Below are 15,333 nucleotides of genomic sequence, written 5' to 3' on the forward strand. Positions count from 1 at the left end.
GAGAAAAATAAAATTAAATTACAAATTATTTAGAAATGTGGGAAAGTTCCACATGATGATCCATGTCTTACACATGTTATTCCAAAGAAAAAAACATGCACAGAACTCCTTCAATTTAGGCTTGCTATAGACAAGCGTCATTTTTGTAAACAAAGGTGGCAGTGCGGTCGGCAGCGACGCGGGGTATAGGCAAAATGCAGCACGCCTACACTGCGCCAAGCGACGCTGCTTTCGAAACCAACTTGTGCGTATGCGAATATTTCAAAGCGTGCACATCGCTTGTGGTTAGAAACATTTTTGTTGATGCTCGCAGAGTAGTTCTGCACTTTTTCAGCCTGTTCGCCAGACAGAATTAGTAGGCGGAGCACTGCATCGGGTGCTTTTCCGCTCCTAGTTGGCGAAAAGTAACAGCGCAGCGCTAAGTCGGGTGAAAGCGCGAGGTATGGGGAGGAACTAATCGTCCACAGTTCTCAACTTACGAGCCGATAAAGCATATCCGATTGCTAGTGCAAGATAGGATGACGTGATGCACGACGAACCTTGTAATGTGCTTCCTATTTTCACCGAGCCGCTTCACTCCGGAGACCTTGGAAATTAATGAACACTATAGCTGCTTTGAATAAAGCAAATACGATCCGAAAGCTCCACGACCACATGCATAGACGTTTTCCTCGAGCTCCAAATGAAATTTACGCTCACTTGATCTGCTAAGCTATAAAATTTTGCTTCTTATTTTAGAATTTATTCATGTGTGCGTATTCTGCTTGATCAAAGTGGCTTTTGGCGTGGAATTTGCTGTGTTCGCCAGGTTCTGATCGACCTACAATGTGAAAATACAAATAATTTGGGAAATAACACTGCCCGACTTTGTCGAGATCCTAGCGTCGTTGGACCGGCGTTGAAACGACACACTTGTTGAAATTTGCAAAAATAAAAACGGAGAAAAAACCGCCATGCGTGAGTCCGGTGCTTCTTAAAGCGCGGCACGGTGTGAATGCTGAAGGCGATTGGCAGCAGCTTTTTGTCTTTTTTTTGTGTGCGAAGTGATGCTCGGGATGTTGTCCGGGTGATAAGCATCTGAAAATGGCCCCCTACATTAAACTTACGATCCCAAGCACACGAAATAATGTGCCTAAACTTACGCTGAGAGCACGACAGAATATGAGAATCAGTTGCAGGAGTTACTCAATTTTTGCACTGTTCATCGCGCGACCGAACAGCAATAATGCGAAGTCAGAGACACGAACCAACTTATTAGATTTGAATGCAGAAACGTAATGTAATAATCCAAGGGGTGAAACGAGCTCGGCGTAATAACCCACGAACTCGGCGGTAATAATCAGCCGCGAAGCCGATCCGTTGCCGAACTTGTCTTGCTCCTCGGCCCCTGCCCGCTGCTTTCGCGCCTACCTGACCGCAATAAACTCGTGGAAACTGATGCCGCTTCCTTTCTTCTGCATTGCGGCTCAACCAACTGCACGACAATTTGTCGGCACGCTGTGAATTGTGCCCAAAAACACGCAAGCGTGGCGCACCCAATGCGGAAGGCCCCGCTTTTTGGCTACACAATGAAAGTCATTGCTGACGCCAGCGCCACCACATCTCTTTGACGTCACGGCCTGACGCTTGTCTATACCAAAGTTCAGCTTTAATATAACAAAGCTTAGACACTAGTAAGTGTCAAAGACAGGCAGTTTCACATGCAGTTTATTTACCTCCCAAATGGAGCTGCTGATTTTTCTGAGGACTTCAATGATATCATCAGCAACAAATGATAGGTACCCAGGGCTGGAACTGCTGAATGACTGTTTCGCTTTTGCTATAGCTGCAAGGCAAAGCAGAACATTAATTCAGTTCACTACATTCAAAACTAATATTGTGCCTAAGCATGCATAACATAATGGCAGTTAATAAAATGCCATCTTGGTAACTTTTATGACAGACAATAAACAAATGGAATTTCTCTTACCCACAGCAAGTGCAACCTTACGGCCATGAAAATTGTGTTAAAACATAAAAATAAAAACCACAAATTCGTAACTTTGACAGCAATTTTGCATGTACAATGCATAGTTATAACAGAACATTAGTGACTAAATTCATAAAACCTTGCTCGAGAACACAACAAGCATGTCACAAGATTGCTAGTGCTACTACCTTTTTGAAGAAAATGGAAGGCAGCTGAAAGCAAAAACTACTTCAAAGCTGTGTCTTTCACATCGTTTTCAAGGGATCATTGTTGGGAGAAAAACAAATGGAGGACACTTAAGCTTCGTCTTTAAGAGTGTTGCAGTGTTGCCAAGGAGTCCATGGAACACCATCACCTGTTCGCGGCCCCGGGGTTCGACAATTTAAGGAAAGGATGCCTGTCTCACATATCTTGGTGGACACCCGAATGGGACACCCAAATGAAAATTGGTTTTAAGGAAAGGAAATGACGCCTGTAAGGGAAGGAAAAAACACCTTATTCACTAAATGCGCCTTTGTTCATTCCAAACCATCGAGCTGGCGTGGCAAAGTGGTTAGCTTGCTTGTCTCGCACTCTGGAGGCCCTGGTTTGATTCCCCAACTCGGCCTATTTGCTACTCGGTTTTATTTATTAATGCTGCTGGGATTTCTCGCTCATGGCCAAAGCCACCGACGACACCGGCTTTTCTGCGACACGGGGCCCTTGACGCTGTCACATTAAAATGTAGCCATTGCAGAGTGATGGGCGTACTGCTATAGTCACATACAACTCAAGAAGGGAGTGGCTTTTCCCCGTTCAATACCTACTTACAGCCACTGGCGTTGCCTGATTCTAATGAGCCTGCTAGCTGACAATGCAGGCAGGGGGCTATCACCGACCATGGAAGGAGGCGACAATCCTCTTTCATCGACCACTCGCTGCATTGTCGCGCTAGTGGGCTTATGAGCAACGGCCGATGCCATTGGCTGGAAAAGTCCTCTGACGAGGAAAAGCCGCTTCGTTCTTCAGTTGTATCCCACTACAGGAGGTAGCAAGAAGTGTTCATATAGGGGTTTATACAATTCCATTCTTTCGAGCCCAAAACTGACAACAGAAACAGTAACAATGTAAAAGAACATAATTAAAATAAAGTGTCACAAAGGGTTCTTGGTAATATTAAACCCCAACTACTTGCCTCCACTGTGACATTAATATAATCAAGCCACTTACAATAGCGCCAGTTATACAAAAACTTGCTTAGTATGAATGAAAGCAGCAACGTGATAGGCATGGTACACATTAACGCTTTCCTTACTGTGCCTATTCAAATTGTTAAATTTGAATGATGGTGCGAAATGGCTTATTCTGTGTGATCCGGGCCGCTTCTGGACAAGTAACGATATCCTGTATGTTGAAAAAAAAAACTGTACTTAAGTTTCAAATTTGGTTTTTTCAGCTGTATGCGGGAGTATTTCAGAACTTCCCACGAAACCTGCAAATGCGGAGCGATTGCGGCAAGAATGGCATCCCGGGGGCGTCCTCGTCTTGCACCGACCCTGCTCAGCAACGGCAGTGTTCTCGTGATTCCACAGCAACAACATCTGACTGTGAAAAATGACATCCATTCGTACGATTTTAGTTTGGACAAAAATGGCTGCTCTGTCCAGCCTGGACTATCAACAGGTGCCAGTCTGTAGCTTTCCTTGCTACAGACTCCTTGCCGTTGATGAGGAAGCTCGCTGCTTCTTGAGCTTTTTTGAAGGTACTGGGCATGTTATGAATGATACACCAGCAGTGTAGTGGACAGAGTTTTCTCCATAACAGCCAGGGGTAAGCCTTAGCACTGCCCTTAGCATTTCGCATGAGCAATTTTTTTTTTGTAGTGCTTGGAAAATTTAGCATGAAGAGTTCAATAACACTGAATACTTGTTTCTGACATAGTAACACGTGGAATGTATGTTTTAGGTTTTTATTCTTTCCATTTTTAGTTGAAAATATTTATTATTTTTGTTGTAAATTTCAGTGCGAGTCAAATTTTGCCATTTATTTTTTTTTAGACGTAAGCAATACATATCCTGTATTTTTCTTTGTATCATTAGAGTTCTATAGCTACACTGTGATTTGCAATGAAGAGGAGGAGGAGGAGGAAACAACTTTGGTAAGTTGCCTGCAGAACGACACCATGACTAAATGGCGCCGTGACGCGGGCCCTGATGCCTTCTCAGAGGGTGGTAAAATTTTTTAAATTTGGAGCAAAAAATTTTTTACGCAACCCACTGCTCATTTTCCCAATGCAAGGAAAGCTAAGTACATAAAAGTCTTAAGATAGAACTAACATTCATAGACATGTGATTCCATTACTCTTCGGCCGAAACTCACCTACATTGGAAAGTAACAGCGTGGCACAGAGCAGAAAGGGAGTGGGGCAGGCAATGCTGCCTGCCCTCCTCCCTTTTGGACACCTTACCTTGCATTTCTCTTTAAGCAGTTTGTATTTAGGGGTTACACCTTTCAGTTTAAACTGAAAAATGGCTAGTGCATAGAAGTTATACTCAATGAAAGGAAAAAAACTAACAAGGTACGGAAGCCAGAGGTGGGTTGAGATGGTGGTATCTTTCAATTAAGTAGCACAGTTGTATGTTAGGAGGCATAGTGCTGCTACCTTGCACGCTTCTTCAAACTGAAAGACCATCTTCTCATGAAATGTTGTCTACTAGCATGGCACTATTTATATTGAATCACTGTCATCACCGCTTAAGGCAGTTTCTCTGTTAAATAGGTTTCTACACTGAATGTAAGGATACTGACAGGAAACCATGCATAAGCGTCACAAAAACTGTCATGTTCTGGCTACTACAACTGTTTACTGGCAGATTCCATCATTGTAGTCAACACACAGACCATGTGATGCCTCACCCTGTCGATCAACCCAGTGCAACAACCGAGCAATAACATGACAGCTCAGTTTTTAGAGGTCAACTGCCATTTGCACTTTTGTCTGACGGCTCCATCTTTTAACATTTGCATGTACAGTCATGGACAAAATCCATGGGCAGAAGACAAAGGAGGTCAATGAAAAGCATAGAAATTGGAGGGGACATGCGTGTTACATTCACTGAAAACTATACTAGCTAACTGCCTAGGGGGAAACGCAAATATTTTTTTTTTTCTGCAAATCTGCATCCTATGACTGTACAGCCATTTGTGTGGTAATCATTTGGCAAATGTACTGCTCGCACTGACAAACGGACCAAGATATAAGGTCTAAGTGACAACTCAGACATACTGCATTATATCGCCTCCAAAAAAATCCATAATTCAACCGCAGGAAATAATAATCACTGAAAAAAAAAAAAACTGTGTTCTGAAATAAGCACTGAAAAAATTCCGCTATGTTAAAGAAAAAAAATCCAACCCCTAATTATAATGCAAGAGGTCATATAAATGCACCATTTAAACTACATGCATAGAAAACAATGCATCTCGTTTTGTGCCACACCATCACTGATTCCACCAAACCAATTGAGGCACACAGTTGAAGTCTACATTGCCGAATTCGTGCAGTTCCATAACTCTCAGCCTAGAGAAGACAGGCTGTTACACGTCGCAGCCACTTTCACCTTCCACGGCCACTTTCACTTGAAAAATTCACTATGTGACCCTACCTTTTATTGGAATAGAAATTTGGCTTATGCTTTTTAGAATTAGCCCTGCATGGCATTGAACATTTTGTGCAAGCAAAGTCTCCTCACTGAACATCAGCACAGCATCGCCATGATAGTTTTCAGATACTGCTGGCCGCCTTGCAGCAAGAACAGCGCCTTTATAGAAACGAACTGTCAGACAAAAAAATGATCAAATTTTCACATGACAATTTCATGACTAGCTGACCTTAGCACCATATTTGTAAGCAACTTTCCACAGACAGACTTGCTCTAGTCCTAAATGACCATATGGCAAAGAGCCTCTGAATGGTAGATTCAGAATACATGGAGACCCATGATGTTAATTTCAGATAGATGGGTATGTTGATCTCCTTATGCAAGTTCAGTACGATATGCACAGTCACTTACTGCAAACTTCAGGATATACCAAAAGAATGCCGGATGACAGTCATGCCTAGAATAAGTGAGCCTGATGTGCATATATATTCTACTTGACGCAAGTCACAACAGGTTTCTTTTTACAAAAATTGGACCCGACAACAGATTATACAAATAACGTGCCACCAAACTATTAAATAAACTATGCAAACTAAAATAAATGACACAAGGAACTTTCTTGCAAAACATGTCTCACAACTCACAAATAGAGAAGCGAATTCCATTGGCCCCATGGTCTGCATGTGGCCGTGGAGGGGTCTGAGGCTCATCTGTTGAAGACTGTGAGCCAAGGTGGGAGCTTGGCCGTGGAGGCAGACTGGGGGCGCCACATGAACGTACTGTCCCGATGCACACCTTATGAACACCGAGGCCACAGACTGAGAAAGAAGTGCACCACATAAGCCATGAAAACTAGAGCTTTCCAGCTCTCAGGGGAAAAGCCTCAGTCAGTGGACATAAAAAAGTGTGCATGTCAGCGACATAGAAAACTAATAAGATGCAAATGCAAAGCAACACACATAAGGGCAGGCGTAGAAATAGTTACAGCAGTCAGATATGGCTCATGACAACAGTGACAACACAACCGCCGTGTGCACTAGTGGGTAAAACTGAATATCTGTAAGATCCTAGTGGGAAACTAGGCTAACACAGAAAAGCCAATTAAACAACCAAAAATAATCAATGCACTTTGAAGACAAGCAAACTGCAAGTGCCACCATTCTGTCTGCAAGCTTTGCACAGCAGTGTTTTCAGTGGAATGTTCAGTGTTTTCTGTGGCAAATCAGATGCCAGATTATTTGTTTCTAGCCATTGTGTGTTGAACTCTCCAAAAGATTGATAGAAGTTAAGCACAAGGCTGATGTTTGGAAAAGTTGGGTGGATTTAAAACGAAATTTAAAAATTTGCTATTTTTTATGTAAGCTGGACTTAATTGACCGAGTCAGGACATGAAGATTCAAAAATAAAAACAAAAAGGAACACAGTTTTTATAATCTGAAATCAGTATTTTCTGCTATCCATTGTATCTTTACGCATAACGCTAGCTATGTATGAGGTATTATGCATAAGCATAATGCAGAAAGGTATGCACTATACTGATCAAAGGAGCAGCCGCAGAGGCTCAGTGGTTATGGTGCTCAGTTGCTGCCCTGAAAGATGTGGGTTATAGCCCATAAAACCATAAAACTATACTGGTCAAAGCTCCTTTCCTTCAAGCGCTGATCATAGTTCTAGCAAAAATTTTAATGTACTACAGTTTGCAATTGGGTCCTTCCATGCGAAACGTCCCAGGCCCCAAAAGCGACCATCACAGATTTTGTTGAAAAAAATTCAGGTAATTGTCGATTATGTGAAAACCGTTTTTGTAATGTATTTTCGCAGAAAAATTTTTTTTTTCTCACGTAAGTGCCTTTCGAAGTTTTTGCGAACATGTGCAAGTTGCTTGCAGGTAAATATTTTTAAATCAGGTGTGAAAGCAGATTAAATAAAAAAATTCTATTATTATCGCATATATGCATCGTTCTTTGATGCGACGTCATTAGTGCCCCCATATAAGTTTTTGCTGCTTTCTCTCGGTACAGTAAAGAAGCACAAAATTGTGTGTTTTCAGAATTTTTTATTATAAGCGTCGTTCATGTTTCAGTCAAAATAAATTTTTTCACCATGCACTTGATGGTAGAGTTGGTGCCAAAAATATTTTGAACTTTCTTTAAAGTATTTTTTAAGAAAATCATCCCAAAGTTGGCAAAAAGTGATGCTTTTCTTAGATTGAGACTTAATTTAAGCATAAAGTCCCTCGAGATAAAAATACTTGCAATAATTCAGTAAACACATACACTTATTAATTAGCTTGCAATCCGCAATGTTTTGTTCGAGTAAATTTTGTCTGACGCGAGAAAAAAAATTTTTGAAGCTCACTACCAGTGTCACTGGGTGGCACTGCCCAACTGTGCTTTCACTGCGCAAGACCTATGCACCACAGCTCAACTTGGGTGCGCCTGTAAACTTTGGATCCAGTATATGTGGGTCAATGCTATTTCCTCAGCGCCAAATGGTAGTAAAATAACCAAATGCGCAGCTTGCCCAGGCACGGTTTATGCTGAAACCCTGCTGCAACAAAGTCTTGCTCATGTGATCGAGAGCAGAGACGACATACATGTCCAACAATAGATAAGTGGAGCTTGCTGGTGACTCGAAACCCTTGTTGTGACACCTGAGGATTTTTTGGAAAAATTCACAGATATGTTGAACCAACTTAAAATCCACCATTTTATCAGCAAGCAGCAGGCTACCTATTTTTGAAACCTGAAGGTGAACCTAAATCGACATGAGGCCGTAATAGTGATGGATTTCGCAGAAAATTACAGTTTTATAATTCAGGATGCACCACAATTGTACCATTGGGTAAACATGCAGGCCACCATACACCCAATAGTTGTCTATTACTCCAAGGAGCAAAGCAAACCTGTAGAGGTTTCTGTGCAGTCTTTCGCCATCATTTCAGGCTGAGGAAAGTACCTCGTTCAAGATGGATTTTTACTGGCATCAACTGACTGAGAATGTGTTCGCTTGGTAAAGACCTAAAGTAAACATGCGTGCCAAAAAAAGGGTCGGTGCCGCGCACGTGTGATGCAGAATATAATTTCTTCGCTGCTTCACATAAAAAAAGTGCATGCGATGGTGTCGGCGGCACACTGAAACGTCTCGAAGCAAGAGCAAGCTTGCAGAGGCCATATCAGGATCAAATTATATCACCAAAGGACCTGTTTACCTGGACAAAAAATAATGTGAAAGGAGTTACAGTAATCTGGGTGCCCAACACAGAAATAGAAGAAAAAAGAATAGAACTGGCTTCCAGATTCTCCATGGCAATCACAGTGAAAGGAATCGACAGTTCCACTACTTCAGACTTCAACACTTCCGGTTGGCCTCATATTGAAACGAAAAATTCAAACGTTGAACAGATGAGGGGATGAGAAAACAAGGGCAGAGAACAAGAATGCAGAGAAAGTTTTATTTGCAGGATATAGCCTTCTGGTATAAGTGTCCATGGGCCCGTTCAAGCCATCTTTTCATTCTGTTATAAGACAGGAGAGAAGAAATGACCATGTCGCTCTTCTGCCTCTGCAACGTTTACAATTAACTGCCGCTCAATAGGCATCACACTGATGTTTTATTCGTTTATCTGGCTATGCTGAGGCCAAAAATGAGTGTTAAACTGAGGAAAGTACCTCGTTCAAGATGGATTTTTACTGGCATCAACTGACTGAGAATGTGTTCGCTTGGTAAAGACCTAAAGTAAACATGCGTGCCAAAAAAAGGGTCGGTGCCGCGCACGTGTGATGCAGTGAAAGCGCATTTCGGCAGTGCCGACCATTGACACTGGTTGTGAACTTCGAAATTTTTTTCTCGCATCAGAGAAAATTTACTCGAACAAAAGTTTGTTCATTCCAAGCTAATAAGTGTATGTGTTTCCCGAGTTATCTCAAGTATGTTTATCTTGAGGGCCTTTATGCTTAATTTAGGTTTCAATCTAAGAAAAGCATAATTTTTTTGCTAACTTTGGACTGATTTTCATAAAAAATACTCTTTAAAGAAAGTTCAAAATATTTTTGGCAGCAACTCTACCACCAAGTGAACGGTGAAAAAGTTTATTGTGACTGAAACATGAATGATGTTTATAATGAGAAATTCTGAAAATGCACAATATTTTGTTTCTTTATAGTACAAAAAGCAGCAGTCTTATATGGGGGCATTAATGACGTTGCATCAAAGAACGATGCATACGCGATAATATAAAACAGAATTTGTTATTTAATCTGCTTTCACACATGATTTAAAAATATTTACCTGCAAGCAACTTTCGCATGTTTGCAAAAACTTCGAAAGGCGCTTACGTGAATTTTTTTTTTGCGAAAATACTTCAGAAAAACAGTATTCACATAATCGGCAATTACCTGAATTTTTTTCAACAAAATCGGTGATGGTCGCTTTTGGCGCCTGGGATGTTTCGCATAGAATGACCCAATGACCCAATTTGCAAATGAAACACTATCAGGAATGCAATGTAGCAGATTCAATCTTTAACGTATCCAAGTCTCCTTTATCATTCATGTCAGATTTTAATGTATCGAGTAAAATCTCGATGACACGAATCCCACGGGGTCATGAGAAACATCGCATCATATGAAGTTTCGTATTATCCAAAACAAAAAATCAGTATGAAGCAGCAAAGGAAATACACTCACGCAGGTCTGTTTACAGTTGACTGTATTCATTTACGGCCACATGACCACAGCTCACTACTCTCGGTGCATACACACCGCAACTAGCGATCGTGGAGCCGGCGATGTGCAGGCCATGCGCCGCTGCTCACTGCAGTGGCTGGTGTGTATGTTTCATGTGTAGTGGCATAAAAAAATCTTCGGAACATCCAAAATTCTGCACACTGTACACAATGCACTCCAGCCAGGGAATTTTACTAACAGTATCATCCCTAAATTCGTATCAACTGGGTTCGTATCATTGAGATTTCACTCTAGTACCCCATTTGCTTGAGAATAATTTTCCTCACTTTATCTTCACAACTTGACTGAGCACTGCTTGGTCTTTGCAATAAAGATTACATGTCTTCAGTATATGAGAACACTTATTTAACCTAGGTGGCTTTATTAAAATATGGATACGGTTCAAATATTAGGGAATCAAGTTTTGCATGCATTAATAAGGAGCTTTCATACATGCCTTGTGCTTTCATCTAAACATTTAAAACTCTTGCAAAGACTGCAAAGGTCTTTCTTGTCTTACCTTTGTATGAAATCAGTAGGATTTCATACGATTTCATACAAAGGTTCTTGATGCTTCACTCCCTCAGAAATTCAACATATATGAATCAGCAGTTAATGGGCTTGTTTTCCTTTTTAAAATTGCCAACTTTTGCTGCATTACTTCTGTGGAATAATACTGCTCATTCGCGCTTGTAGAAATAAGCAACTTCATTACCTGTACACTTATAGCCTTGGAAAAAAATCCCCCTAGAAAAGAAAGAACAGATACGTTTAATGAGTAGACAGCAGGAACAAAAGAACGAGAACAGAACAATACTTAAGTACTTACGGTAACAACTTGTTGCAGTCTGCACAGTAAGTGGGCACCTTGAATGTATGCATCATGAATTGATGGTCTGTGAACTTGGCAATAGATGGGTTAATGTTATCCCTGCCCATGAGAAACAAAAGTGAATGCTTTTTGAGTTTTCATGTCATAAATTGTTATCAGAGTAGGACCATGACTTTTGGTGCACTTTCTTTTTCACAACAAAAAGTAAACGAATACCAGAGGCTGTTTTTAGAACCCATAAAGAAGCATATAAAGTAGCATTTTATGCACAATACAAACAAATATAGGCACTAAAATTGCATCAAAATGTGATTGGTTTCATACAGAAACAGCAGTAGCAGCACACCATACAGCTCATCATGAGCCTCTTTCAAAAACACTCAGCTCATGGAAGAGTACAGAATAAGTAACAACATGAAGCAACAAATGATTAAGACACACTGTGATAAAGCTGTAATAACTGGCCTTTCTGTCTCAACTCCAACGTGAAACCATGTGCTTAACGCAGCAATGTTAAATGCTGCTGCCACAGTATGTCAAGAATATGAGAGAAAAACTGTAGGGGACACTTAAGCTCTGCCTTAAAGGTATGACGTGATAGCGCTAATGAGTTGATACCCATATATGCGAAATTGGTCATACTCTACGTTTCATTCTCCCTGGGAGACTTCGTATGTCCTCTGGCGCAGTGGCAGGTGCTGCCACCAGTGAAGCTTGCGAGACCCGGGTTGCTCTTCGCGAGCAAACTCTTGGAAACAATCATTAATTTACCTGCCCCCAGCCATGGGCAGTTTGCTCACATTCCGGTGGGCAGGTTGTGATAACGTCACAAGGTCGTGTGACCTAAGTGACCCATCTGCTACCTAGGTTGGTTCTTGGGGGATTTTTTTTGTAGATTTTCCATTCACAGCCAACAACAACGCCACTGGTTTTTCTGCGACATGGGACGCTTAAAGCTATCATGTTAAAAAGCTCAAGACATTAACAGCCCTGACTGCCTGGCTGCTGCAATTGGTTACTTAACCTCGCTTGATGCCAACAGCTCATAACCATAATCTTTTTTAACACAAAGGCTCTGTTACACAGAAAATCCGGTGACGGTGTTGCGAGCGATAATAGCTAGGGTAGCGTAGGGTAGCTCAGACAGCCACCCCCGGAGAAGCAACCTAGGTCATGTGACATTGTGGGGTCTTCAAAACCTACCCACCGGACTGTGAGGAAACTAACCAACCTGGCTGGTGGCAGGTAAATTAATAGTTGATTGCAAGAGGTTGCTCGGGAAGAGCAACTTGGGTTGCACGAGACCCACCGGTGGCAGCACTTGCCATCGCAGGGCTGAGGCGCACCATTGTGCAAGGAGTGGTATGAAGACTCCCAGGGACATGTGATTGCAGAGTTAAGAATGACCAATTTTGCATATATGGGCATTAACTCATTAACACTTTTGCGTCATATCCTTAAGACAGAACTTAAGTGTCACCTCCATTTTTTTTTTTTTTGTGAATGAAAAGCTGCTTCATTCTCAGAGTGTATTTGTCACTAGTGTAGCAAATTTTGTTGTCACCAGAACCAGTTTTCATATTACACGGCTACACGACAGTGCGCTTCAACTGACCACAGCTGGCTAGCTGGCTGGTGAGGAGGCTGTGAAGTCATACTGTCTTGCATTTGACAAAGCAGCTTGTCGTGCGCTCACAAAGGGAAGACTACTACATGTTGGCATAATCATATAGTCATGAACAGCATTTTCTTCAGTTTTTTTAGATTTGGCTGCCATATCGTTTAATTAAATTTAACAAACAACTGTAACACGAACTGCTGAACTAACATTTCTTTTAAAATACAAGAGCTTTAACAGAGAGCCAAAAATAAGCATTTATATGCCCTATCGAAATGTTGCTAAACCTCCTATATGAACACCTGATTTAAAGCATCAGAGGAATGCAAAGAAAAAAATTTTCCAAAAGCTGGTCTTTTGTTATCGCCTATTATGATTGAGATGTGCAAACTGCCAATGAGCAAGGATAAGATAAAAAAAAGCTGTTTGTTGGCAATATAGTTTGTTTCTCAAATTTTCAAACCAATTGTAGTCAGCAATGTTGTGAAATGAAAATGAGCATGCTCGAATGCAATGATGCTAACAAAATATTGCGATATGTGGTAATCTTGTATGCAGTTATCCCTCAACCTCTCTCTGCCAATGCTGCAACTTTAACGGCTATGAGGCCTTTCGTCTCGGCAGGGTCCGACATCTATATCGCTAGAACATTTTTCACAACATTTGAAAAAAATATGTGTGTCACAGCTTGGAGAGTAGAGCTTGTAATATTCAAACAGGCGTCACTGTTTTCTGTGCTGTGATCACATGCCTTATGTGCCGCAACTTCCAAATATGTTTTGTTCAATGTATAATCTATTTTTGTATCTTACTAAGAATGGGTATGCAGCATCTGACATTAAAATTACTGCAAAACGAAGCTTTTCAAAAGAAATCAGGAGTGGTAAGAAATTATAAGTTACGTTCCATGGTTAGCAAAGACATTCCTATTATTTCAAGCAAAAAGGATGACAGCAGAAATTTTGATGCCTCTACTCCCTCAATACACAAAATTTCCACGCCGGAAAGATGTACAAACAGCAATATATATAGAAAAAGAAAAACTAATGTACACGATCATTTGAGAATGAAGAGGGAATACTAGGTTCAAGGGTTAACTTAAGATTAAAACACCAGAAAATAAATGGGCTAAAATTAACGACAATTATCAGTTGTTGAAACAAAAATGCTTTGGAATGCTTACTTCATGAACACCGCTTACAGCAAAACTCAGTAAAATGGAAAGTTGAGCTAGGTAGTTGGTGCTTTCTGATATGAAAAGCAAAACAGCACAGCGACAAGGGACAAAGACAAGTAGGCATGGCCAGCACTGCTGGTATCGTCTACTTAATTCCCTATCTCTTGTCACTTTCCTGAGCAAAACTTGGGTATATACAAAATGCCAGTCGCACTGTAGTACCTTCGCACCTTTCGCTGAAATGACTTAGAGAGGAACAAGCTACTTGCTTTAAGAGGATGAAATTTACAGAACCTCAGACTGAGAAATCACAAAAGAAGATCATATCATTATTTAGAGCACTGAAGTACTATTCGCAGTGGTACCTAGAGGGACAGAAAAGGTAACTGGATAAACCTTGCAATTCATGACACAAAATTGATGTTAGTGTAAAATGTAAGACCTGTCTACACTTTGGTGCAGAGAGGTTTTGCATTTATAAGCTTCAATGCTAACGTACTGTAACATTGCATCTTTATTATGGTAACTTTTAAAAATTTTCCCAAACTGCTGGCTCATTTGAGATGAAACTTAGCATGGAGAGCTTGCATATTGTGAAAAGTTAATAACTTTGTTTTGTAGTAAGTTTGACATCAGTACTTACCTGGTTTAACTGCACATGATGCAAGCCTGAAATCATCTGCACCTCTGTAGACAACACATGGAGCCACTGCCATCTTTTGGCAGAAAACCAGTGTTGGTGGCTTTCGGTCCCTCAGCCTCAATGCAGATGATTCCGAGCTTGCATCACGTGGGGCCGAACAAGTGGGGCTGAACAAGTGGGGCCGAACCAGCTAAGTACCGTTGTCAAACTTGTTACAAGACAAAGTTAATAACTTAATAAGGTAACAACAAAAGTTAAAGCAATATACAAGCCCCGTACACAGCTTCATCGCAAATGAGCCAGTGGTGGTTGAGGCTAGAATTTTTCAAAGTTGCTACAATAGCGATTCACATCACAGAACAATAAATATTCCAGATGAAACCTTGGTTTGCAGTATTTCAGGCATGTTCACAGCGTATCACAAGACTATGCTCTGGAGGTACGGTATCAGATGCTATGTTTAACACCCCAAAGCTGCATGTGGGCTGTACAAGGCAGTGCACTGAAGGGCTGCAAACTGATCTTGACCACCAGGGGTCTTTAAAGTGCACATGGCATTGCACAGCACATGAATGTTTTTGCAATTTGCCTCCACTGAAATGTAGCTGCTATGGCTGGGTTCAATCCTATGACCTTGGGCTCAGCAGGCAAACACTGAACCTGCAGTGGTGGCTCAGTGGCTTTGGTGTTTGGCTGTTGATCTCAACAATCCGGGATTCAGTCCCA

The 15,333-nt window shown here is 41.2% G+C and overlaps 1 protein-coding gene across 4 annotated transcripts in view; it reads right to left on the reverse strand.

Moving 5' to 3' along the window:
- The window catches only part of LOC144114387 (proto-oncogene vav-like), a 196,643-nt gene that overhangs the window by 35,265 nt on the left and 146,045 nt on the right, over nt 1-15,333 (reverse strand). For all 4 annotated transcript variants that reach the window (XM_077648087.1, XM_077648085.1, XM_077648084.1 and 1 more), the window contains 4 exons: nt 11,167-11,268; nt 11,053-11,084; nt 6,255-6,428; nt 1,716-1,825 (listed from right to left, as the gene is read on the reverse strand). In XM_077648087.1, the coding sequence (XP_077504213.1) occupies nt 1,716-1,825; nt 6,255-6,428; nt 11,053-11,084; nt 11,167-11,268 (418 nt within the window). The remainder of the gene's footprint in view (nt 1-1,715; nt 1,826-6,254; nt 6,429-11,052; nt 11,085-11,166; nt 11,269-15,333) is intronic.

This window comes from Amblyomma americanum, chromosome 1, assembly GCF_052857255.1.
Source record: "Amblyomma americanum isolate KBUSLIRL-KWMA chromosome 1, ASM5285725v1, whole genome shotgun sequence".
In the NCBI taxonomy this organism is placed as follows: domain Eukaryota; kingdom Metazoa; phylum Arthropoda; class Arachnida; order Ixodida; family Ixodidae; genus Amblyomma; species Amblyomma americanum.